We start from the raw sequence: 25,008 nt of genomic DNA, 5'->3' as shown, positions 1-25,008 counted from the left end.
GAGTCTTGAGTAGTTTACGAAAGACAGGGAGAGTGGTTCCAGATGGCCAGGGCCACCACAGAGAAGGCTCTTCCCCTGTGGCCCGCCAAACGACATTGTTTACTCGACTGCTAGGTCCCCTTGCCTAAGGAGGTCCATCTAGTAAGATCAAGAAGAAGGATCATCTCCATGGTAGCACCCTTCATGTGGAACATCATCCCTGCAGAGATAATGTGGGTCCCCACTTCAACATTCTTTTGCGTGGCCCTGAAGGCATAATTCTGCGGCTGCAGATCCCAGAGTGATATGGGGCCCATCCATGGCTGATTATTGTTGCCAGGGTGATGGGGGGGGGATGTTTTTTGTACTGGTAGTTTATTGTTATAACAGAGCACTGCTACAGAGCACTGCACACCAAGACAACTAGACACAAGAACAGTTTTTCCCCGAACACCATCACTCTACTAAACAAATAATTCCCCCAACACTGTCAAACTTTTTACTAAGTCTGCACTTCTATTTCTACTAGTTTTTTCCTCATCATTCCTATCACCCATTTCCTCCCACTCAGGACTGTATGGTTGTAACTTGTTGCTTATACCCTAAGATTTTTATTAATATTGATTGTTTCTTCATTGCTTATTTGACCCCTATGACAATCATTAAGTGTTGTACCACATGTTTCTTAACAAATCTATATTTTCTTTTATGTAAACTAAGAGCATATGCACCAAGATAAATTCATTGTGTGTCCAATCACACTTGGCCAATAAAGAATTCTATTCTATTTTAACTTGTCAGAAGTCACCAAAAGTGAGTTGGGCAGCCATATAATTTTTCTTAACTAAATAAACATCACCAATTCACTACTTCAACAATTTGCTGTGACTAGCACTCATTTCATAATTTTAAGTTCAATCACTCTGTTGTTTTTATAAATATGATTTTGTCCTGATTTAAAAAAAAATAGTACAGGAAAAAAAAGTTGGGAGTTTAAAAAACAGTAATAAGGCTCCTTATACTCACAACAGTTCACAACCAGGTTTCATCACTATCATGATGATCTAACAGAGTGTTAAATTGAATCCAGGTACATGAGTAAACTTGCTTTTAGGTCAAATTTAAAATAGATTTTGAGAGATCCCACTCATCAATTCCAAACTTCTCAAGATATATTCAATCTATAGGATATCAAATGAGATACAGTGATACCTCATCTTACAAACGCCTCATCATACAAACTTTTCGAGATACAAACCCGGGGTTTAAGATTTTTTTGCCTCTTCTTACAAACTATTTTCATCTTACAAACCCACCGCCGCCACTGGGATGCCCCGCCTCCGGACTTCTGTTGCCAGCGAAGCGCCCATTTTTGCACTGCTGGGATTCCCCTGAGGCTTCCCTCCATGGGAAATCCCACCTCTGGACTTCCGTGTTTTTGTGATGCTGCAGGGGAATCACAGTAGCGCAAAAACGGGCGCTTCGCTGGTAACGGAAGTCCAGAGGTGGGGTTTCCTAGCGAGGGGAGCCTCAGTGAAATCGCAGCATCGCAAAAACACAGAGGTCCAGAGGTGGGGTTTCGAGAACTTCGGTGTTTTTGCGATGCTGCGATTTCACTGATGCTCCCTTCGCTGGGAAACCCCACCTCTGGACTTCCGTTGCCAGCAAAGTGCTCATTTTTGCGATGCTGGGATTCCCCTGCTGGGATTTCCCTGCGGCATCGCGAAAACAGAAGTCTGGAGGTGGGGTTTCCCATGGAGGGGAGCCTCAGGGGAATCCCAGCAGCGCAAAAACGGTCGCTTCGGCTGGCAAAAGGGGTGAATTTTGGGCTTGCACGCATTAATCGCTTTTCCATTGATTCCTATGGAAAACATTGTTTCATCTTACAAACTTTTCACCTTAAGAACCTTGTCCCGGAACCAATTAAGTTTGTAAGACAAGGTATCACTGTACTCCCAAAATGTAACTAGTCCACTGCCTACTCCCAATTTCCAGGAACAGATTTGTCTTGATAATCCAGTTTTCTGAGATACCCAAATACAGTTGTTTACTCCATAAAAAATAGGGCAAACAGTATGGTTCATTTGAATTTTACACAGCATGCTACGTAAGCACTGTTCCAAAATAGTGAGTGCATGAATTTTTATGCAACTATGTTAAGCCTATGAAAGGGCATAGCACTGGGGAAATTCAAGCTTCTCATTATAAACTTAATTGAAATCCTGCTGTGCTTCTGAAAAGGAAACAGGATTTACTAAAATCAAGTCATAAAAGAAAAACAGAAAATTAATAGAATATTTATTCTCACTTAAACAGTTCCATATGCTTTGCCCAATTCTTCTGCATAGAAATGTAGGTATTATAATCTGGATTAAGAAAATCATCAGTATTTAGATTAAACAGTCACTTATGCCACACATTGATCTACAGTCATCCATACATATGAGTATTTACGCTTTTGGTTTACTGTCACTTCAGATTCTAATAGGCTATGTAATAGATTCTAATAGGCTATGGCTTATTTCACTGAAAGAGTAGTAGATGCTTGGAACAAACTTCGAGCAGACGTGGTTGGCAAATCCACAGTAACTGAACTTAAACATGCCTGGGATAAACATATATCCATCCTAAGGTAAAACACAGGAAATAGTATAAGGGCAGACTAGATGGACCATGTGGTCTTTTTCTGCCGTCAATCTTCTATGTTTCTATGTTTAATAATACAAGTAAAGCAATTATAATAAATAGCTTAATTTTGCATTAATAACAAATTACAATGGTAAATTGTCTAGTGTTCAGTCAGTCCCAAAGAGCTGCAGGCAGGATATGCAACGTGGCCATGCTTTATTTCTTTATTTATCAGGTATTGCCTTGGGAAAAGCAGCAGGTTTTGAGCTGCTGTCTCTGTACCTTTTAATTCTCTAATGAAAAATATAGGACTAGAAAGATTTTAAAGTGCATGATCTCATGACTCATTTCCTTTTCATGTGTAACATAGGACCCAGACTTTTCATACCTGTCTCATTGCAATTCTATGCAAAGAAATCCTAAGTGAATAGAATTTTCTATACTACATTTTTGTATGCTATTCGAATTAAGGCTAATGCTAATTGCTAGCATTCAAAAATATATTATAGGAATTTTGCCTGATCTGAACTACCTATTCATAACTACTTCATCTTTACAAATTATTTAACGGATATCAAATTAAATGTCCCTGCTTAGATGCAAAAGTCTTAGTCATCCAGGTCAGGGGTCACTAAATTCATAATTTTAAATCCCGCAGACCACTAATATGGCCTGCCTAATAACTGGCTGGACGGGCTTGGCTAAGTGGTCATGTGACTGGGGGGCATGGCCAACACAACGTCACTCGCGTCGAGGATGTTAGTACAAAACAGTTGAGTTTGCAATATATAAAAACAAACTAACAGTGAATGTTTGTACGTATTGAATTACTATAGCTTTAACAGGGAGTGTTGCAAATAAGAGGGAGATAGAAAGCATGATGCTCTCTCTGCTCTCTCTGCTGATTCACTGTGACTGATGTAGTAAGCTGTGTGAGTTTGATGGTAGTTTAATGCATTTGTAAGCTGTAATTTGTGTCTGATATGTAAGACAAAGACAGGCTTGTAATATAGAATGCAGCTGCGAGACCAATCATGGGCTTTCCCAAATATGCCCATGTTACACCAACACTCCGCAGTCTGCATTGGTTGCCGATCAGTTTCCAGTCACAATTCAAAGTGTTGGTTATGACCTATAAAGCCCTTCATGGCACTAGACCAGATTATCTCAGGGACCGCCTTCTGCTGCACGAATCCCAGCGACCAGTTAGGTCCCACAGAGTGGATCTTCTCCGGGTCCCGTCAACTAAACAATGTCGCTTGGCAGGACCCAGGGGAAGAGCCTTCTCTGTGGCGGCCCCGGCCCTCTGGAACCAACTCCCCCCAGAGATTAGAATTGCCCCCACCCTCCTTGCCTTTTGTAAGCTACTTAAAACCCACCTCTGCCGTCAGGCATGGCGGAATTGAGATCCTCTTTCCCCCTAGGCCTTTACAATTCTATGCATGGTATGTATGTATGCATGTTTGGTTTTTATATTAATAGGTTTTTAATCGTTTTTAGTATTAGATTACTATTGTACACTGTTTTATTGTTGCTGTTAGCCGCCCCGAGTCTCCGGAGAGAGGCAGCATACAAATCCAATCAATCAATCAATCAATCAATAAATAAATTATTGTATTGAAAGATATTGACTGATTTGAATGTGAATAGCCAGACTGTTTAACTTGACTGCTATTTCTAAAGTAAACACTATTTTATACACTTTAATGTATCTGTTTTGCATGACTGAATAATTACTGATATCTCCTGGAATCCCACGTTTTCCTCTGTGCATGTCCTTGATAACTCAAAGATTTTGCACACTCCTTAACAGAGGGGCACCTTGTCGGCCTCTATTTGCCTGTACATGCCCCTCCCCTTCCAGCCACTCCTTGCCTGCCTGCCTAGGCTCCTTAGGCCCCAAACAGAAAGCAGTTGTTGGAGCTAAGCAATCACCACAAGAAAGATTTGGCAAAACATCTGGTTCAATTCAAATTGGATCTGACCAAGAAGGAGGCTCCGCAGAAGCACTTCACTGAGGACTAGGAGCATAGACTTTCCAAGCAGAGAGAAGACCTGCGGGAGTGCAGGGCCAGGTACCAACGCCTGGAGGCTACGCAGGCTGAGATGGTCAGCCAGTACCAAGCCATGCAGTCCCACTGGAACACGGCCCTCCAGATCTTCACCATAGCCCCACACCAGGAGACTAAAGCAGACCCCAAATCAGAATTTCTGCCCCACCTCCAACCTGCACAAAAAAGACCCGGCTGATTTTGTTGTGACCCGTCCACGTCCCACATAGCTGGTCACGGATTGAGAGGCGTTTGTGGCGTGGTACCATCAGCCCATGCACCTGGCACCCGAATCCGATAGCGAGGTGGTCAGAGAGGATTTGGGGTCAGAGGCTAAAAGCTAACCAGGGCCTTCTGCACTTCCCGAGGTGCACATGAGTGACTCAGGAGAAGAGAAGCCTCTTCTTGATGCTAGGGCATGCAGGGCTGTTAGAAGGCAAGAGTGGCTATTTATTTATTTATCCATTCATTCAATCCCAATAGAACTCAAGGTGGCTATGCAAGAGGAGGTCTCTTCGTGAATAAAGCTGCAGGCTAATTGGTCTATTTAAATTTTAGCCATGCCACGCTTCAGTGCAGGAGTCAACATTGTTTGTTCCAGGTCTGCTAATGTCCTTTGCAAATCCTGCTCGGCTTTACAAATGGCATTTCTGCTGCTAATGACCTCTGGGCTTTCTGTCAACCTTCGTAAATTCAAGTGAAGAAAAATTGGGTAGACTAATTTTTTTGAACTGCTTGCTTTGTTTTGTGCTTGGACTCTGGCCAGTTGTTAAGACATTAACAGCTGGCACACCAAAAAGACTTATGATTTCACGAACTTTAAACATACACCACTATTAAAAAAATATTAGGAGCTTTTACTAGTAGTAAATAACTTGTTTTTAAAAACAGTTTGTGTGCGTATTTCTTGGTGGGTTCAATGCTGGGGCAGAACAGATTTAGTGCAATATAAAGAATGCAAATTATTTTTCTGTGGACCACCAAAATGTTATCACGGACCACCAGTGGTCCATGGATCACCAGTTGGTGACCACTGATCCAGGTCATGGTTTTCCCAAAGGTGCTGTTTTCAAGAGACAACTGGACTTTGTTTTTTCTTTGAAGGCGTTTCATTTCTCAACCAAGAATCTTCTTCAGCTCAAAGCAAAACTTCTTCAAAGAAATACCAGAAAGTCCAGTTGTCTCTTTGGGTTAGATGTTAACAAAAAATAATAATTACAGTGTTCGAGGGGGGGAAATGATGAAGAAATGCATGCAAATCCCACATTTTGGAAAATACAGTTTGCTCATGCTAGAATATTTTTACATCTGCAAGAACTACAAATTTAACGTCTGGTGGCATTTTGATTTTGATACAAGCTTTCTTGGAAGGGAAGAAATGTCAGGGTGCCTCAATTGTCTTGTTTCACAAAAGCCAATTACAAGCATTTCATCTAATAAATCTTTAAAGGACATCAAAAGGCTTTGATAATTTAATCTAATACACAAAGGATGCTGTCTTTCTTCCATTATTCCTACCCTGTAATTGAATTAAAAAAGCATAGGTCAGCATCTCAGGGTCAACAAAAATGAAACAGACCTTTTTCGCACAGCCATTTATTGCAGTTGAAGCATTAAAATATTTACAAATTGAGAAATTGTTGGCTGTTTCATGTGGGCATATTTTCTACTCATATAAATACTTCATTTTCTGATTTTAGACAGCAAAATAGTTAATACTTAACAAAGCAGTAAATCAAATTACTAATTTCTGTACTTCATGTACATGAACTACTTTGAATAACACAACCCTGAAATAGTTTAGCCTTGAAAAATTTCTGCCCCTATTTGAAGAAAATTATATTCCTCCTTGAGGAAAATGTTTTTGCTTACTTGAATGTTATAGTTATTACTGCGATTCTACAACGCTGCATGCTGTGAATGGTATTATTTTATTTATTTATTGTACGTTTATATTGTATTTTTGTATACTGTTGTAAGCCCTTCAGGTCCAAATACATTCAAATTGGACAAAAAAGTTTAATATTGTCTGTAGAAAGGGAATTTAAATGCACAAAGCCTACATTGCTTATATTATTACGCAAACAATGTAGGCTTTGTGCATTTAAATTCCCTTTCTACAGACAATATTAATCTTCATTCTATTATTGGGCAGTGCTAATAGACACAGATTATACAGATACTGAAATGCAAACTTTTAGTAGGGAAGGGACATTCATAGGACACAGAATATTTAAGCCACAGAAAACTTTGTAAGCGGACAGAACTGATTCCTTAGCATTCACAATTTATGAGAAATCAAATCTTGCAGTTTCAATTTACCGACACATTAACCATATTGAGCTTCTAAGAGCCTGAATCAATCCTCTGCAGGAAAAAAAATTATCTGGCCCATGGGATAGTTTCACTGAATTGGATTACATTAATACATTCTGAATTATGCATGAGTAATTATGCTTACAACCGACAGTAAAAAGATGTCGCAACTAGCCTAGGTTTCAAACTTATATTTGAGAAAATTTATTTTCTTAAATAAAATTTTATATAATGCACATATTTTAAAGATCTCACATTATTTCATATACTCCTTGTTGCAATACTTTTCTTGCAGTCATTATTGAACTGTATTAGAAAACAATATTTGTAGTCTAGGTTTGAACTGGTTTTTTTCATGCAGATTTTTATTACTAAACACATTAGTGTAATAATTGCTGCTAACACTGATTATGTTACCTAGTTTGGTAATGAAATGTGTACAAGAAAGCAACCAAGCTTAGAGAGAACCAAGGAGTCCATGGAGAACCAAGGATCCCATGGAACTATATTCTCAAAACTAGAAACTTGAAAGGCAGAAGCAGTAGGCAAACATACTTGGGAAAATCTACATGTACATAACATTGGAATAAAGAAAAACAGTCACACTCCTGCTTCAGAAAGGAGCAAAATAAGCTTTATTATAAACAGCTGCAGTATGAGTGCATGCTTAACTACCCTCCTTCTAATTTTATATAGTATCCTTCACTTCTAATCTGACATACTTTTGCTATTTAATTTAAAAAAGAGTTTTAAAACCAGTTATTCCTCTTGATCACTATACAGTAGTTCACAGAAACTGGTAACTACTGAACAATGTTACCAGGGATGCATTTTATTTAGAAACAAAGTTGGCAATAAACAAAATAAAGTTTCTCAGTACCATCCCTAAAATCTTGAAAATGAATAATGCAAGATTTGGGCAATTTTGTGCCAGTAAACTTTTAAAAGGTCTTGACAAATATATACAGGCTGAGGCTATCAGTGACTTCTGGACAGGGACTTCTGGACAGTGCCTCCAGAATCAAAAATAATATACCTCTGACCACCATTTACTAGGACAGACAAAAATGGTATCCAGTTTTGTTGCTTGCAGCCTAACATAAACATCTAGTTGGGCAATATGAAGAGAGACAGTTGGTCCATCCAGTTGTCTTTTGTTTGTATTTCATGTTGCATTCAACCTTATTTCAGCCTTAAAAATATTTTGTAATTGATAGGAAAAAGTTGGATTCTGATTACATTAAAAAACTATTCTCATTCATGAAACGCACCTCGTCTTACAAACTTAATTGGTTCCGGGACGAGGTTTGTAAGGTGAAAAGTTTGTAAGACGAAACAATGATTCCCATAGGAATCAATGGAAAAGCGATTAATGCATGCAAGCCCAAAACTCACCCCTTTTGCCAGCCGAAGCACCTTTTTTTCCGCTGCTGGGATTCCACTGAGGCTCCCCTCCACGGGAAACCCCACCTCCAGACTTCTGTGTTTTTGTGAGGCTGCAGGGAAATCCCAGCAGGGGAATCCCAGCAGCACAAAAACGGAAGTCCGGATGCGGGGCATCCCAGTGGCGGCGGCTTGGGTTTGTAAGGTGAAAATAGTTTGGAAGAAGAGGCAAAAAAATCTTAAACCCCAGGTTTGTATCTCGAAAAGTTTGTATGACGAAGGGTTTGTAAGATGAGGTATCACTGTATTCTCATTCCGAACTATCTTGGAGAACTTTTATGGGAAATATAATTACCAAAACCTGCTCTGACTTGGCCATTAAACCAAGGAAGTGGGTTCCTTTCATCCTTTTATATTTGTGATGGTGTTAAATGATTTACAAAGGAAGTAAGGAGCCATCTTTTCAAGCAAATGTCGCCTCTTAGTGATTAGAAGTTCATTCTAATCTGAGTTCATAAGACACTCAGCCAGAATGAGATCACATTTCTCAAGCTTGTAGAACATTTCAATGACACTGATGCACAAATACAGAAGCTAATTGGGAGCTAGGTTCACCGAGGTCAAGAAAAGAATCTATTTCAGAAATAGACTGGCAAACACTGCAATCAAATCGTGTTAAGTCAAACCTGTTTTGGTGGCTTTTGTAAGCAGCATATTTTGTACCATTTCTTATTTTTTTTAAATTTACTCCTTTCCTTTTTTAATTTTTTTTATTATTTTTATACATAGCTTCAGGTAGCAAACATTTAAGCTGAGATCTTAAATTGAATCAGTTCAGCTGTTTATACTAGATTTATAGGAAAACACAACATTCTTAATATGACCTTCTGTTAAAAACAATGTTTAAACACTTAAGTTGGGTTGCAAACGTAACAAATTTATTTGTTTGTTTGTTTGTTTGTTTGTTTGATTGATTGATTTCTATGCCACCCAATCCCAAAGTGAAAATTACAAAACAATAAAAAGTAGTCAAATATAAATCTAAACTGTAAAATATTAATTTAAAATCAGAATAAGCTAACCCATCAACATGCATACATAGCTTTCATACAATTTGGCCATGATAGTTGTTGAGTCATGGCCACCAGGCCTACAGGCAAATCCAGGTCTCCGTGGCCTTACGAAAAGTCAATAGGGTGGGAGCAGTTACAGGTGATAACCAACACCTTGAATTGTGCCCGGAGACTAATAGGAAGCGAGTGCAGCTTGCGGAGCGTAGGTGTTATATGGGTGTACCAAGTTATACCCATGATAGCTCACGTGGCTGCATTCTGGACAATTTGGAGTCTCTAAACACTCTTCAAGAATAGCCACATGTAGTGTGCGCTGCAATCATCAAGACGGGAGGTGATGAGGGCCTGAGCGACTGTGTGTAGAGCCTTCTGGTCCAGGTAGGGCCACAACTGGTAAACCAGACGAACCTGGGCAAACGTCCCCCTGGCCACAGCCAATAGGTGGTGATCAAGGCTCAGCTGTGGATCCAGGAGGACACCCAAGTTGCGGACCCTATCTGAGGGGGTCAATGTTTCTCCCCCCAGAAAAATGGATGGACAGATCAAATAGTCATTAGGAGGAAATGCCCACAGCTATTCGGCTTTGTCTGGGTTGAGTTTGAGCCTGTTGGTCCCCATCCAGACCCTTACAGCTATGTAAATACAAAACCGTCAATTAAAATATATATATATATTTGCAAATTGCACGAGTGTCTGTTTTCAAAACACCAAAAAAGTATTAATGAAGTGCCCCGTGGTTATATGATCATGATTTACCACCTTTCTTGCCAGGCTTTCCACAAGCAAAGTTACAGAGAAGCTGGTAGGGAAACTCACAAGTCATCTATTAAGTGTCCCTGGCTTCCCTGTGCTCACAGCAACCCACAAGTCTGGCCTCCCTGTGCAATATCACAAACCTGCTTCTCTTGCCCTCCCCGCACAGGGTGTGTTTGTGTGTGTGTGTGTGTGTATGCGCTAACATGTGTGCATGTGCCCACACCTTCCCGTGCATGCGCAACTCCCCACACTGCCCCTGTGCATGCGCACAATCTCCCCCCATCCTCGCGCATGCACACAGGCCTCACTGAAGCCTGGGACGTTAAAAAACCCGCCCAAAAAGGCAAACAGGAAGTTCAGAAAAACGGACTTCCGGTTTTCTTGTGCTGTTTTTTGATCTCTGGGGCTTCAGGGAAGCTTTCCTGAACCCTCCGCAGTGCAAAAACCAGCATATCAGGCAAACTGGAAGTGCGTTTTCTGATTGAGCTGTTCTTTTGCATTCCAGGGCTTCAGGGAAGCTTCCCTCAATTGTCCAGAGGGCGAAACGGCTTTTCCCAAGGCCAAAAATCAGCTGGCCAGTGCACACATGCACTCTGGGGCTGACATAGGCCAATAAATATCTCTCGTGCCTTCCGATATGGCTACGCATGCCACCTGTGGCACATATGCCACAGGTTCGCCATCACGGGTAGAGTTTCCTGTCTGTGCCAGGGGTTGAAGGGAGACACTAACGCTCCAAGGTCCTTTCCAACTCTGTTATTCTATTTTATTCTAAATGAAGTAAGGGAGGAAGAATTTTCTAAGAACTGGATATTGCCATTTTTAGCTATGCTATGCTCATCTGGGAGTGCTGAGGTCTTTTATGGATTGTCATTTGAGGTTTTACTGTTAATTACCCAGAGCTGACTGACTGGGGCTATAAAATAAAAATTATATAAATTGTGATTCCTTGTGAATATGACCTCTTTGCAGTAATCAGATTTAAAAATAAAACTTGTTTGGCATCCAATTGTCCTCCAGATTTGATTGCCGTCGAGGCAGTAGAAGGAGAAATATCAAGTTTTTTTTGTTTTTTTTTAAACTATTTGAGTGGTTTGTATAAAAAGAAAAGAAGCAAGATCCCAAAGCATGGTAAGATTAAAAAATCCATCAGCACAAAAAAGTAATACATCATCAGGCAAGTTGGTTATGGTAAACCAGAACATATTTTCATTAATCAATAAACAGTAAATCACTTGGCATCTTAAAAGGCCTCACTATCAATCATTTCCATAAATAATAATAGGTGTTTCCTCTGTGCAAGTGGTAAGATCATTTACATTATTTGGGACTTTTCTGGAGCATTTAATACATCAAATCTTGGAAAGTGAAATATGCTTGAAGAAAATGAAAGTTTCAGCTAATTGATCTTTGTTATAGTCCTATTCTATTGTAAAGGTTTTCTACAGAAAACACACTCCAGCATACTAAATATTCAAAACTTGGCCTTTGGCATCTGATGTAGTAGGACTAGGAAAAAGCTTTAGAATTGCTGTTGGAGAAGAAACTAGTAGATATACAAGAATTTCTTAATGACGTGGTTTAAAAATCTGCATAATTTAGCCTGGAAGTTTACAGCATACAGTAATACCTCGCCTTACGAACCTAATTGGTTCCGGAAGTAGGTTCGTAAGGCGAAACGTTCGTAAGATGAAACATTGTTTCCCATAGGAAACAGTGTAAAAGCGACGTCAAAGCTCCGCCCAGGGAATTTCCTATTGGGATTCCCCACCTCCTTTCTAGCCTCCAGATCGGCCGAAAACGCTGCCACCGATCGCAAAAACGGCGCTCCGCTGCGCCCCGCTGCGCCCCGCCGCCCAGCTGTAACCTTCTGAAACAGCCAGGCGCTTCTCAGCGGCCTCCGGAACCCGTACTCGAACTTCCGGGTTTGGCGTTCGGGAGAACGCTAAGAAGCCCCCCGGCTGTTTCAGAAGGTGACAGCCGGGCGGCAGCACCCAGCGGAGCACCATTTTGCAATCTGCGGTGGGTGCATAAGCTGAAAAAAGTTCGTAAGAAGAGGCAAAAAATTTCCGAACCCCGGGTTCGTATCACGCGGGATTCGTATCACGAGAGGTTTGTATCATGAGGTACCACTGTATGTTAAAAACCTAGGGCCCTAGATTGATTAGATGTAATATTTGTTCTCTCAAATGTTAAAGCATTAAATTCTCTGCAAAGAGTTCCATGACTGGTCACCGGCCTTGATGCTAGCAGCCTTTTGCAAAGCACTGAAGACCTGGATATACCACATACTAGAAGTTAAATATCATGAGATGTTATTGTTCTGCTAAATGACCATGGCATTGAGATTGGTTTTTTGCATTGTTTACAATATATTCTAAGCTGCCCAAAGCCACATCTGCATGATGCAGGGACACTTAAATTGATTAAGTAAATAAAAAATGAAATACCTAAATGTATGTATTACTGCAGAATACTTCTTCTGACTGCCGACTACCTGCAACTTGGCAGTTCAAATGTCACCGGCCTCAAGGTTGACTCAACCTTTCATCCTTCCAAGATAGGAAAAATGAGAAGCCAAATTGCTGAGGACAATATGCTGATTCTGTAAACCACTTAGAGGGCTGTTAAAGCACTGTAACGTGGTATATAAGTGCTATTGCTATAGCACATATACAATGCTTTCTGTATTTTGTAAAATAGGAGCACGAGTGCCTTCTGTGCATTTAAAAATATCAACTGCACTGTAACTCTGCACTGTTCAATGTGGCTAGAACTAGGATTTCAAAAAGCCTTGGATTTGAAGTAGTGGCTCTATGAGCTAGACTAGATCGGAAAATTGGCTCTGTGGGAACCCCAGAACTGCATTTTAGTGAGATAGACTGTTGCTAGTCTGCTTAGTCAGGAATGAGTCACTCAGATCTTTTCCTAACAATATCTCCTTTCCCTCGGGCTTCAAGAATGTCCCTGCTCTTGATGCTTCAGTATATTCCCTTCAAGGCTGTCTATGGTTCTCTACACAAAAAGAAACACGTATTCCAGAACATGTCACTTGGCATGTCTCAACAATTCCTTAAAGGATCCAGTAGCAACTGTGGATGGCAACCGAAGTTCAATCCAGAATAAAGGATCCTTCTGCTAAAGCAGTACAGTGGTACCTCTAGATACGAGCTGCTCCGCATGCGAGTATTCCAAGTTACGAGCCGCGACGCGAGCGAAATTTCTGTTCGACACCCGAGCTCAAATTTGGGATACGAGCCGAGCTTCAGGATGCTACCGCTAGTTGGCGCATCGCCTCTCTGACCCAGAATCCTCTTGCTTCCAGTTATCTCGGCCATTCGCACGTGTTAGCGCGCAAAACAAAGTCTCGTCTCGGTCGTGTCAGTGTTTAGAGCGTGTCAGTATTTTTAGTTTTATACCATTTAACTATGGAATTGTTGTTTTGTTTACGTTTATGATAGTTTAAGAAAGTATTGTTTACGTAGCCTACAGTACACAGCTGCACTCGTCTGTCGCCAAGGTAAGGTTACTATACCGTGTTTTATACATTTTCTTATTGTATTTTGTACATTTCTCTTTTCATTATTTACTTTATTGTTTATTTATACGTGTTGCATGTACATTTATTAATTAAAAACTTGTCTTTTTTCATAATTTAGGCTAACTTTGGGACTTTTTCGAGGGCTGGAACCAATTAGAATTATTTACATTAATTCATATGGAGAAAATTCGTTTGATACGAGTTGATCTACTTATGAGCTCGGGTCTGGAACGAATGAAACTCGTATGTCGAGGTACCATTGTAGTTGACGGATGCAATAGGGGTGTCTCCCTGTAAATCCAAAGCCACATTTCTCCTTCAGATCTGAAGTGCTGCAATGCCACAGGAAACACCAGACAAGTGCTGAATTTGTGCAGCTGAACCAGTATTTAATACTTGTTGTTAAAGGCAAATTAAAAGTAATATGTAGCATTGAAGGTGTCAAGTATTTACGGCATTCATGTAAACAGAAAATTCAGTTATAGGATGACATGCTAAAAGGATGTTTAGTATATCACAGGATGGGGGGGAGTCTCTTTTGCTAAAAGGAGGTTAAGTATATCACAGAAAAAAGATATCTTTGAATTCAAGACAGAGACCTGCAATAAAAACACTTGAGTTTGCTAGCTGATGGCATCTAAGTGACTTTGCTGATTTTTTTGGTGGAAATCTCCAGGGAATTTCAAAGCTGAAAGCTAGATGAGAAGTCAAAAAAACGATTGTGAAAAAAAAGCTTAGATTAATGGCAAACAAATCCTGTACTGTATTGTTGTCAAGAGAACTACATAAAAATGTCCAGGAGTTTAAATTGAATAAAACGAAACTACTTTTTAAAAAGCATGAAATATAATAAAAGAACACCCAGTAGTCTTTAATGTGTTTCAAGGGCTACAAACTTTCTAGAAATGAAGGGAGTTATTTGTAATAGCTTTTCCCCAAAAATATATTTTGTCAGGCTACATGGAGGAAAATAAAATGAAGGGGAAAAAACCCATCTTTTAAAACTAACTTTATTAAACAGAACTTAAGGTAAAAATATAATAACTATACTGTCCAGGTTCATGTACACATCTAAAGCATGAATATTCATAGTGAATATTTTTCCATCACTATTTTGGGTAAAACTATACTAAGTTTCAACAATCCTCTTATATCTCTTTGACATCTCCCAATTTAAAAATGAAACTGAGAAGGCCAAAGAATCTTAAAGAGGTTTGAAGTAAATTAGAAATGCAATGTAAGACTTTTCTATGTTACAAAAATCTGAGAAGTTTAGAAAAGATGGGAAGGAAACACTTATCAATAAAATCTAGTAAGGTAAAATAATTTGTTCAAGGTTGTAGTAATATAATGCTAATCAAGGCTTGCTTTTAAATCAGATTGTGCAATTAGTGTTACTACTAATTGCATAACCTGATATGCTAGTGAAGCCCTGATATTAAATTACTACAGCCTTGCTATTAAATTACTACAAGTGTTCTTCATTACTGCAATCAGTAATTCTAAGTAAAATCCCTGGTCTGGAGGAGATGATGAGAAAGTATCTGCCCAAGTGTTAATAAAAATTACAGTCCGAGCAACCAGAAATCTGATTTGATATGCAGAATAAATTCTGCAGTTCGCAGAAGTAATTTATCCACATAAAAGGGTCAAAAGCATCACAATGATCTTACTCAGATTCTTAAACACTTAGCTTGTCCACACAGATCTAATTTCTTACACCAGCTTCTTACAATCTATCAAGGGTACACAAAATTGGGATGATTTTCCAAGCTCTGTCAATGTCAAATTAATTATTTATTTATGGCATCCATGCCTTCCTTTCAGCCACAAAGACTCCCAGAAACGCTTACAAATCAATAAAAACAAGAGACAGTGCCTGACCTCAAGTTTATAATCTAAAAAGAATGGGCTGAGATAAAAAGGAAAAAAAATATAGAATTGGGAAGGGAAATGGAAAGTAACTAAATCCAGGCCCAGGATCTTTTGTGCTTAGTTTGTGTTACAGCTATCTAAATTAGCTTTAAAAAGCCCGAGTTGTTAATGTTATCATCAGCTGAAAAAGAAAAGTCAAATATTTGTGGGCTGTCAATTGTGGCCCAGAACAGCCTGCTTCTCAACCCTCCCTGTGCTGCAGTTTGGTAGGAAGGGCTGCTAAACAATATTTATAAGATAAATAATGGGAAATGATGGCTTCTTTGGCCCACTATTCTATCTTTATTTAGTATGGCTTGAAGGAATGATTCAAAGAAAGATTGTATTAAAAATGCTGCAAGAAACACTTGCTAAAAATCTACATCTCAATAACAAGATGATCACTATAGCTTCAGGTTGCCTGAAGATCATTTTAATCAAAACTAGTTCACAAAAGATAAATAACACTGTAACAGCGCAAACAAGTCAGTTAAATTTAAGCCCTCTTATTTTTGCATCTTTTCAAAATGTATTTATAGGATAGCGCAGGAGTGTCAAACTTGTGGCCTTACAGCAGCATCACATGACATATAGGGACTTTTCCCCCTTTGCTAAACCAGGTGAGGCCATGGCCAGCGCATGACATATCGGGCCGCAGGCTGTGAGTTTGACAGCCCTGGGATAGTCTAGAACAGTGTTTCCCAACCTTGGCAACTTGAAGGTATTTGGACTTCAACTCCCAGAATTCCCCAGCCAGCAAATGCTGGCTGGGGAATTCTGGGAATTGAAGTCCAGATATCTTCAAGTTGCCAAAGTTGGGAAACACTGGTCTAGAACAGTGATGGTGAACCTTTTTTTGACTTGCATATCAAAAAGGTGTGAGCATGTGCACTAGAGCGTGCATGTGTGCCCACACTCATGCCCTCCCACTGTGCATGCACGCAACACCCATGCTGTCCCATGCATGCACATTTCCCCCACCCATGCGCACAAGCATCTCAATTGACTCCTGATGCCTGGAGATGGTGAAAAATGGCCCAACTGGAAGTTCAGAAACAAACTTCTGGTTGGCCCATCAGGCCATTTTTCACCATCCCCAGGCTTCAGAAGGCTTCCCTTAAGCTTAGAGAGTGAAAATGGCCATAAAGGAGGCCTAAAATCAGCTAGCAAGTGCTGGAGATGATAAAGGACAATGTCTCAAATGCCCTCCGATATAGCTCTGCATGCCACCTGTGGCACACGTGCCATAGGTTTGCCATCACGGGCAGAGGTGGGCTACTAAGGTGGAACGATGATGTGAGCTTGCCCCCGTGGCTCTAAGTGCTAGTGGAGTCCAGCGCAATTATGTTACTGCACCTAGACAGGTAGCAAAATAGTGCGTGGATACGCAGGCACGCCCGTGTTTTGCACTGAAACATGGGCGCGCCTGCGTGTCTGCGTGTGAGCCACTACGGTGAGCACACATCACCGTTCCACCTTAGCAGCCCACCTCTAAATATGCTACCGAGAGATCCGTAACAGCAGTGCTCATAATAATGGTAGCCATTTAGCAACCAAATTGTTATACAGGTATTCCTTGACTTATAATGTTTCAATTAGTGACCATTCAGTTACAACAGCACTGAAAAAAGTGATTTATGACTGCTGAAGCATCCCCTTGGTCACATGATTAAAATTTGGTTGCTTGGCAACTGGCATGTATTTATGACAGTTGCTATGTCCCCAGGTCATGTGATCCCCTTTTGGAAACTTCTGACCAGCAAAGTCAATGGGGAAGTCAGATTCACTTTACAACCATTTTACTATCTTAACAATTGCAGTGATTTACTTAACAACTATGTCAGGAAAGATCATGAAATGGGGCAAAACTTACTTAACAACTATCTTGCTTAACAATGGAAATTTTGGCTCAATTGTGGATATAGGTTAAGGACAATGTATATACTATTTTCACAGTAACTGAATTATTTAGCCATAATATAACTAGAAAATAAGTGTGTTGAATAATGTGTTGATTTTATTTGCATTCTAAATGTTTTTAAATTGTCTGCTTTAAATAAACCACCTAGGATGCTTGGCTGCATAGCTATAGGTATAACAAGCAGGAAGAGGGAGATTGTGATCCCCTTATATGGAGCGCTGGTGAGACCACATTTGGAGTACTGTGTTCAGTTCTGGAGACCTCACCTACAAAAAGATATTGACAAAATTGAACGGGTCCAAAGACGGGCTACAAGAATGGTGGAAGGTCTTAATCATAAAACGTATCAGGAAAGACTTAATGAACTTCATCTGTATAGTCTGGAGGACAGAAGGAAAAGGGGGGATATGATCGAAAAATTTAAATATATTAAAGGGTTAAATAAGGTTCAGGAGGGAAGTGTTTTTAATAGGAAAGTGAACACAAGAACAAGGGGACACAATCTGAAGTTAGTTGGGGGAAAGATCAAAAGCAATATGAGAAAATATAATTTTACTGAAAGAGTAGTAGATCCTTGGAACAAACTTCCAGCAGACGTGGTTGGTAAATCCACAGTAACTGAATTTAAACATGCCTGGGATAAACATATATCTATTGTAAGATAAAAATACAGGAAATAGTATAAGGGCAGACTAGATGGACCAAGAGGTCTTTTTCTGCCGTCAGTCTTCTATGTTTCTACAATTTTAAAGTGTTTTCTGGTTTTTTACCAAGTTTGCTTTTGAAGTGACTGTTTCTTTCCACATCAGTCAAAACAGAAGAAATTATAATTGAAGAACAGGCCGATTTTACTTACGAATTCATAATCACCATCTAGAGGAACTCTCCAATCTGAGGAACATCTTTCAGATACCTGCCTTCCATAGTTGTTTTGCCAATTCTGTTTCTCCTTTTGCTCAAAATAGTCAAGGAAAGATGGTCGGACAGCTTGCATGGTTTCATCTCTCCCTACAAGTAAAGACACATTTATTGATTCAGAAAAGAGGGTGTTTCATATATTAATAACCCCCTTTAAGCAATTATGACTTAAGTTTCAATTGTGACTAATTGAAAGTAAATATTAAAAATCTGATTCACAGATTTGCAGAATTTTGCAAATATGTCCTATCAGCCTATCGGTGAATGTAGTAGGCTTCATTTCACAGCTATCATCACCATAATCCTATACCGTGGAAAGAGGAGCAGATTATAAGGATGGGCAGCATCATGTGAACCTTTCTCAAAATTCATCAAAGGGTAATTTAACAATGAAAAATAAAAGCTTTTATGAAAACATTTTCTCCTTTCTTTTTGTTAGTTTGGATAAATCTGTTGAATGTTTCTGAGAGTGCTTTGCTGCCCATCCTTATAATTGCTCCTCTTTCCAAAAAAATGCAAAATTGTTGCATGGTATTTATGATTGGTAAACCTTGGTTTCCGCCATGTCAATGCAATTTATGTTTTACAGTTATCTAGAAGCTGCATAATAATGCCAACTGAAGTATTTAGCCTGCAATTTTATGTGCACTTATATGTTATGACTGTGGTTGGGCTTCTCAATTAATATGCATAAGATTGTTCTAAAATTACTATCAGTTTCAATGCAAATATTTCCAGATTTTGATGGCTGTTCTTTTAAAATATATTAAACCTCTTATGTAATGAGGTGGACTAAAACGTAATTTCTGCAGCATAAAAGGAAAATGCGTGGCAATCTAAAATGTATGCCAACTATAAATAATAGTAAAATAAAGCAAAAATAAATAAATTACAATCTCCCCAACATATTTTGAAGTTTCTATAAAACTCATAAAAAGCTTTTCTAAAGCACAACACTCAAAACCATTATTTAATAGCAAATTGTATCATAGTGCAAAAATTTCATCTTGGTCCAGGACAGATGCAAAGGTTTGCTGGCATTTGCAGTGCCGGATTTGTGCTGCCTGCTCAGAAATACACATTTTGGTTGGTTGATTTTTCCCTTAATGGAAATTCCAGAACTTCAACATAACCTCAAAAGAAGTATCAATCCAAGTTTTTATTAATTTCTGGAAGATTATCTTACATAATACCTTCCCAAACAACATCAATGATAATAAAGGAATCTATAAGAGATAGTATGTGATATTTTAGATACAATATTTTCACACAAAAATCATGTCCTATTGCAAGACCAACAAAAATCCCAATTGTTAACGTTCTATATTCTTGCACACTTTTTTAAAAAAAAATGTGATCTGCTAAGAAACTGACCCATGTAACTCTAGAAATATGGTGACTAGTATGCTGGTCTGAATAAAGGCAAACTGATGATGCTCTACCAAACAATGGAATTCATGTAAAATGTCTGACAAATTGCAGTACAGTGGTATCTCTACTTACGAACTTAATTTGTTCCATGACCAGGTTCTTAACTTCTAAGTTGTAAGAAGAAGCAATTTTTCCCATAGGAATCAATGTAAAAGCAAATAATGTGTGCGATTAGGGAAACCACAGGGAAGGTGGAGGCCCTGTTTCCTCCCAGGAGATTCCTAGAGAGGTCTCACGGAGGCTTCTCCCCGCCTTTTCTGGCCCCGTTTCCTCCCAGGAGATTCCTAGAGAGGCCCCAGGGAGGCTTCTCCCTGCCTTTTCCGGTTACAGTTTTGGTGTCTTGGGTTTGTAAGTGGAAAATGGTTCTTAAGCAGAGGCAAAAAAATATCTTGAACACCCAGTTCTTATCTAGAAAAGTTCGTAAGTAGAGGCGTTTGTAGGTAGAGGTACCACTGTATCTGCAAAATGAATCATAAAAAGACATAAAACCATCAATACTCTCATCTTATTTACCAAGATGATTCATATATAAATGTGATATTGTTTTGAAGTGATGGATTTCTGCATGTAAATTGCCACCTACACACATTTCTGAGTTTTTTTCTGCAAGATCAAATCAATGTGTCCAAATTGTTAAAGAAAAACAACTTACTTTTCAAATCTTGCAATGTTCCACATACTATCATGAACATTTTATTAGAATCTTTAACCTGATGTGGTTAGACATAGGGATTCAGGCAGTCCAGAACTTGCATACCAGAAAGATCTGAGTCCCGGAAAAAAACCACTCTTTAAGCCGGTGTGTGTGGAACTATGGCCTACTTTACGACTTGGAGACTTCAACTTCCAGAATTCCTGAAATTAGCCATGCTGGCTCAGGAATTCTGGGAGTTGAAGTCCACAAGTCACAAAAGGGCCATAGTTCCACACCTCTGCCTTTACCCAATACAAGCTTCACTCACAAATCCATTTTCCTCACACATACTTCCAAAACACAAGTGCAAATATGGTACATATATGCACAAAAAACATCCATCCAGAAAATACGCAGAAAACCTTGTGCTGTTTCTCTTCTCTTATTCATTACTTCTCCTCCACTCAATTCAAATGCTCCATTTTCCTACATCTTTCTACCACTTTACCGTCTGATGCTGTCCAATCACTTAAACTGTCCTCTGAGACTGAAGGCCCAAGGCAAAAGCTCCCAATGGGACCTGGAGTACCACTATGCTGATCCTGTTAGATTGACTCTCAATAGCACAGAGCTTCAGTACTTTTCTGAACCACCTGCAACTGTTGGGATTGAAGGAAACGGCTTTATAGCAATTCTGCTCTTCCCTTAGCAGTGTTGAAATTGAAGAAGGAAGAAAGTTCACGGTCCTAATCAGTCAAGTATGGGCTGACCCAAGGCATGCCTTATCCCTACCTTACTTAACATTTATTAAAGCTCTGGCAAAAATCATCTGTTGGTCAATGTTAAGATTATCATCACTATGCTGATAATACCTTGGGCTAAAAGAGAAATTAAATGGATGTCCTGACCCAGGATCTGGAGACTGTCAGGGACTTGATGGATCGAAAGAGGCTCAAGTTGGATTCTTTGCAAGACAAAGTGGCTGTTTGCTCAGAAACCTGGTGTCTGAGAAGCTCCAAATTTGGCTCTGTATGTGGTTGTTTTTTCCTCTAAAGGAGCAGTTCCCTGACCTAAGACTTCAGCAGAACATGGCTGTTTTGTTTAAATCTTGCTTGTTTGCTTTTGACATAACAAGTATGAAGCCAGACAGAGTGTTCATAATTGATGATTATTGGGTAAACCTTAGTTAAACAAACCTTGACTGTGTAGTGCATTAGTCAGGTTTATCATTAAAATAGAAAACAGGTGCTCGTTGCAAAGTAACCAGCTGTTATTTATCCCTACTTTTTAAATGCTCAATAAACACTATTTTGTGATAAAGTGCTAAATGGTTACATGTTAGATCTCAGCTTCTGTGTATCAATAATGCTATATGATTTCAATATTCGTAAGCTTTACAACTGATAATTTTTTTAAAAAGCCATTCTGGAGCAGAAAGAACTAATCTGCAACAATAATAAAGCCATCTCTTATAAAAGTTATTTTCAAAACTGGAAACCAGGCATAAAATGTAACGGGGAAAAACCCCATGTTATTAAAGCACCTTCAGCTCTCCCTTAAAAAAATATGTGATCAATCATGCTTTGTCTACACATTTAAAGGATGCTGTTCTGAGGCTCCTATAATTATACTGTTTCAGATCTTCAATTTGACTGAGAAAATGGAGCCATTGCTCTGCATGAAAAATTACCAAGTCAAAAGTGTATTGAACGAAGCAGATGGGCTTTACTTTTCTAATATAATGATATGTGAGAATGACCTTGGGAGACAAAGGGAAGAGCTACATTTTGCTGTTTTCCCCTGGATTGGGACACATTTGAGCCCAGCTGCTGTATTAGTTTTATGATAGCATTCTGTAAAAAATTAGTTATTCATACATCCATGTGTTTGTTGCTGGTGCTTGGTAGGTGGAAGTGTCCTGTGAGGACTGCAGACCATTACAAAAGTTCCAGTCAAAATCTTGTGCCTCTTTTAAGAAGGAAAAAAAGACCCTTAAGAGTCTGGTTGTTGTTAATGGCGAGTATTCTGAGCAAAGACTGGTTACAAGCGCTGTGCCACAATGGTCTGTTCTGGGTCCTATTCTTTTTAATATGTTTGTGAGTGACATAGGGAAGATTTGGTAGGGAAGGTTTGCCTATTTGCCGATGACTCTAAAGTGTGCAATAGGGTTGATATTCTTGGAGGTGTCTGTAATATGGCAAATGATTTAGCTTTACTAGATTAGTGGTCAAAGCAATGGAAACTGCAGTTTAATGTTTGCAAATGTAAAACAATGCACTTGGGGAAAAGGAATCCTCAATCTGAGTATTGTATTGGCAGTTTGTGTTAGCAAAAACTTCAGAAGAGAAGGATTTAGGGGTAGTGATTTCTGTCAGTCTCAAAATGGGTGAACAGGTGGTAGGGAAAGCGAGTAGAATGCTTATATCCATCCTAAGATAAAATATAGGAAATAGTATAAGGGCAAACTAGACGGACCATGAGGTATTTTTCTGCCATCAATCTTCTATGTTTCCATGATGTGAGCCCTTTGAGATAGTCAAGAAGCAGAAGTATGAGTCTTAATTCTATCTTTGTAGTAAGATTATGTTAACAGAATTTTGAAAGGTGGGAAAAATTTCTCCCTACCCTTTCTACTCTCTAGAAAACTAGGGAGAGTCTCTTCTGAGAAACTTCCCACACCTCCTTCTCACCTTCTGTGGACTGCAACTCTTCCTCCTGTCTCCCTACGTCATTCCCATGTACCCAAAATAGCAGCCATAATTTTGTGCAAAAGTCAAAACTGAAGGTCATCATTTTACGAATGAGCGCAATGCACAGTCTGATACTATAGAACTGTGATTCTGAATCTATGGCACATTTGCCACAGAGCTTCAGAGAACCCAGCTCAGCTCCACCATGCATGTCTGCGTGCCTCCCACCAGCCAGCTGGTTTTGAGGTGTCTGCCCCAGAACCACGGGGGAGGGCCTTCTCTGTGGCCACCCCGGCTCTATGGAACCAATTACTCCCTGATGTCCATACTGCTCCCACTCTACGGGCCTTCCGTAAGGCCACAAAGACCCGGCTTTGCCGGCAGGCCTGAGGGTCCATGAACTAACATCTGGCAGGGCCACACTGTATGAATGGCATGTATATATGAGATTTTACTGTTTTATAATTAATGGGTTTCTTTTAATACGAGGTTTTATAGTTTGATTATGTTCGACTTCTTTTTATTGTTTTGTATCTATTTGTATTTCTATTTATATTATTATTGTAAGCCACCTTGAGTCCTTGGGGACTGGGCGGCATAGAAGTCGAATGAATGAATGAATGAATGAATGAATGAATGAATGAATGAATGTGTAGGGCATGTGTGCATGTGTGGGGGAACATGTGCATGCACAGGAGCTGCACGGGAGATTGCGCATGCATGCAGGGGATCATGTGCATATGCGTGGGGTGCATGTGGAGGGTCACACGCACATATGGACGTGGTAGCACAGGGGGTCATGTGCACATGTGCAAGGTACACACAGGGATCACTTGTGAATGCACCTTGGCAGGAGGGTGTCACACATGCATGGGTGTGCATGTGCGCTTTCAGCACCAAAAAGGCTAGCTATCACTGCTATAGAACCATTAGCATGTGAAAGGATTCTTGAAAAAGAACCTTTGTGCAATTCAGGGATTGTACAACCCCCTCCCCCAATTTCTGTCTCCAAAATCAATAATAAAAATAGTACTGTACTTTAAAATTTGCACATGTTACTTTTGTGATGTCACAGTCTCTTCAGTTTGAATATCCACTGTAAACACAGGATGTTGATACAAAAACATGAAAATTAAAAAGATCACAGTCAACTGCATATTGAGTATGGGGAAATCGGAGCAAGAAGGCAAAATTCCACATAATCAGAAAAGAATCTAAATCAGAGTTCAGGGGAAAGCTGGGCCAAAATGCCATAGATTGCTTTGGATTTCTGAGCCGGGGTGGTGCAGCAGTTAAGAGTGTTGTGTACTGCAGGTCACTGAAGCTGACTGTAGATCTGAAGGTCAGCGGTTCAAATCTCATCACCGGCTCAAGGTTGACTCAGCCTTCCATCCTTCCAAGGTGGGTAAAATGAGGACCCAGATTGTGGGGGCAATATGCTGGCTCTGTTAAAAAGAAGTGCTACTGCTAACATGTTGTAAGCCGCCCTGAGTCTAAGGAGAAGGGCGGCCTAAAAATTGAATAAATAAAAATAAAATAAATGTTCTATCCTGTAGCTTTAAGACAGCCGAAGGGTAGCTTTAACAGCCAGATTGTAGTTGCCTGCATTGAAAGGGATGAAATGCTCCCCTATTTTTTTACTGGTACATACCCTGTTTCCCCGATAGTAAGACACCCCCGATTGTAAGACGTATCGGGGGTTTCAGGGGGGTCGGCTAATATAAGCCGTACCCCGAAAGTAAGACATATGTCTTACTTTCGGGGAAACACGGG

The 25,008-nt window shown here is 39.7% G+C and overlaps 1 protein-coding gene across 3 annotated transcripts in view; it reads right to left on the bottom strand.

Annotated features, from left to right (window-relative positions):
- Nucleotides 1–25,008, bottom strand: part of STK4 (serine/threonine kinase 4) — an 83,750-nt gene that overhangs the window by 16,858 nt on the left and 41,884 nt on the right. The window contains exons 10-11 of one of the 3 annotated variants that reach the window (XM_070744713.1): nucleotides 18,419–18,570; nucleotides 14,336–14,422 (exon numbers count right to left, since the gene is read on the bottom strand). In XM_070744713.1, coding sequence (XP_070600814.1) covers nucleotides 14,351–14,422; nucleotides 18,419–18,570 — 224 coding nt within the window. In that variant the 3' untranslated portion in view covers nucleotides 14,336–14,350. Of the gene's footprint in view, nucleotides 1–14,335; nucleotides 14,423–18,418; nucleotides 18,571–25,008 lie in introns of those variants that run through there. The other 2 variants (XM_070744712.1, XM_070744714.1) reach the window with 2 other exon arrangements.

This window comes from Erythrolamprus reginae, chromosome 3 (genome assembly GCF_031021105.1).
Source record: "Erythrolamprus reginae isolate rEryReg1 chromosome 3, rEryReg1.hap1, whole genome shotgun sequence".
Classification (NCBI taxonomy): domain Eukaryota; kingdom Metazoa; phylum Chordata; class Lepidosauria; order Squamata; family Dipsadidae; genus Erythrolamprus; species Erythrolamprus reginae.
This window is presented reverse-complemented; position numbering and strand designations above follow the sequence as displayed.